Source organism: Mus caroli, chromosome 6, assembly GCF_900094665.2.
Source record: "Mus caroli chromosome 6, CAROLI_EIJ_v1.1, whole genome shotgun sequence".
NCBI classification, from domain to species: domain Eukaryota; kingdom Metazoa; phylum Chordata; class Mammalia; order Rodentia; family Muridae; genus Mus; species Mus caroli.
This window is the reverse complement of record NC_034575.1, coordinates 88,986,797-88,989,073: the sequence shown is the minus strand read 5'-3', so window position 1 is coordinate 88,989,073 and position 2,277 is coordinate 88,986,797. Positions and strand designations below refer to the sequence as shown.

General features: G+C 47.5%; 1 protein-coding gene across 1 annotated transcript in view; it reads left to right on the top strand.

The window, feature by feature from the left end:
* The window catches only part of Adamts9 (ADAM metallopeptidase with thrombospondin type 1 motif 9), a 170,842-nt gene that overhangs the window by 4,542 nt on the left and 164,023 nt on the right, over positions 1-2,277 (top strand). Inside the window, exon 3 of the mRNA XM_029478238.1 lies at positions 1,679-1,841. Coding sequence (XP_029334098.1) covers positions 1,679-1,841 — 163 coding nt within the window. The remainder of the gene's footprint in view (positions 1-1,678; positions 1,842-2,277) is intronic.

Below are 2,277 nucleotides of genomic sequence, written 5' to 3'. Positions count from 1 at the left end.
TACCATTTATTGAGCTTTTGCTGGAGGCTCTGTGATACAATGGCCCAGTCCTCAAAGCTACCTATCTTGCTTGTGAGAATATCTGGGCCTTCCTCTCCCAGGCCTCGAGATGCTAAGTGACCAAGTTGGAACTATACTCCTTAAGAGAATGACTGGATTTGTTTTCCTCACTGAAATAAAATCAGGATTCTGGGTCCATGAGTCAGCACTAACCCCAACCTGCTCTGTCCCACTGAAAAGCAAATCACTTCCTGTCTGTGCCTCCCAGGCTCCTTCTACTGTCCCCCATAGGCCTCGCATGCCCTGTGCTTATGAGATACCAGAGTTGCATACTGACTGCTGACAGAGGTACCTTGGCGAGCATGAATGTGCTAACCTGCTGCTTCTCTGGTGACCCGTCAATGTGTCACAAGCTATACTAAAACTGACTTCTGCCTGAGTCTATGTTCTGGAGTCATGAGGAGAGNTGTGTTAAAACGTCAGGTTCTAGACATCACGCCTGGAAATTCTGAGTCTGGAAATACAGCGTGTCACTCGGAATCTCATCAGAAAAAAAAGTNCTTTTCTCTCAGGCTGCTTTGATCCTCTTTGCTTTGGGAAAGCTTGGCATTTTGTGCGCATTTGCTTGNATTAGACACCTGGGAGGAAAGTGCATTAAAATTCTGGTTCTTCAGCTGGCCCCAGAGATTTTGGTGCAGTTCAGCAGATAGAGGCACAGGCCAGTGACCTGGCTCTCTAGTCGACTCAGGGATGCTGGTGCACGTACCCACACTAGTATTCAGGGGTGGTCTTTTCTCGTGTCCAGGAAATGAGAGAAGGCTTCTGGTTATTTTCAGTGTCTGAAGAAACAACAGTTTTGTGTCTCTCTGACACTTGGCACTTTCAATGTTCATACAGTATTAAATGGTTCAAGTTTGAGGCATTGTGAATCATTTGCAAACCTTGTAGATATTCGAAGAGGGGACCGGGAGAATGGCCTTTTGCAAGGTGTTCGTTCATAGAGCTTGGTAAGAGCAAATTGGCCCAAGACCAGTGAGTTACAACAAAACCCAATGGTCAGTTCAGAACCTGAGAAAGTTCTCGAACTTGGCTGATGGAATGGCTGGTATATCCCATTGAACTCTCACAGCTGCCCTTTAGGAACCTCACCTCCAACTGTCCAGGAAGGAAGCGGTTCAAGAAGGTGTGGTGCTGGGTACAAGTAGTGGCCTGTGACAGCACTGGTTTACAGGATATCACTCTGCCTTAGGGAACAGGAAGGGGCCTCGTGTCAGGGCTACAGGCCTCACTACCTTTAGGTCATTATGACCTACCTGTACCTAGTGAAGGTGAAGGAGAGGGTTTTGGCTTGTCTCTTAGCTATGCCCTGATGTCTAACTTTCCAGGTAGCCTGAACACTCCCCGGGATCTCTTTTAGCTNCCTGTGGCATTAAGAGATTTGAAACGTAAGCACCAAGAAAAACCTAGCTATGAAAAGCAGGTGAGGTCAGGATGAGTATTAGCTCCGACTATGACAGAGAGTGGAGAGGAGCCACCTGCCTCAGGCTACCTCAGAAGAGTTTNGGCAGAGGAGGAGCCAACAAACTGCCCTGCTCCTCCCTGGAATCACTCTTGGGGTTGTTTTTGTCCTTTCTGTTGGCTGAGTCGTGGTAAATCCGCCTCTCTTCTCTCTTCACAGATGGGCACGTTCCGGTCTCATGATGGGGATTATTTTATTGAACCACTGCAGTCTGTGGATGAGCAAGAGGATGAAGAGGAACAAAACAAACCCCACATTATTTATAGGCACAGCACCCCTCAGAGGGAACCTTCCACAGGAAAGCATGCCTGTGCCACCTCAGGTATTTGCCTCTTGGTTAAATACAGATGCGGTGCTGACGTGGGTTTATTGTCACGCTGCAAGGATGCAGCGGCTTTNTCCATGTTTGCAGGACACCACCCTGTACAATATGGCTTAGNCCTTCCCCCAGTAAGGTAAGGTATAGCCCTCTGTATAGATGGAAACTACTGAGAGGTTTAGTGACTTATTCAACATTGCACAGCTAAGAATTTACCGCCAGGATTCCAGCTCAGGAAGCAGTGACTCCAGCCCATCTGTGGGCAAAGCCGCCAGTTCTGTTGAACTTGTTGATGCGCAGAACAAAGCTGGGGTCTGAACCTGTGACTCCAGTGAGCAATCATGTATGTTTTCTTCATCGCTTCTATTCATTTGGTTTCACTTTTGGTTTCATGCCACGTTTTATAACTTATGCAAGCTGCACGGGGGTTTTCTTTATT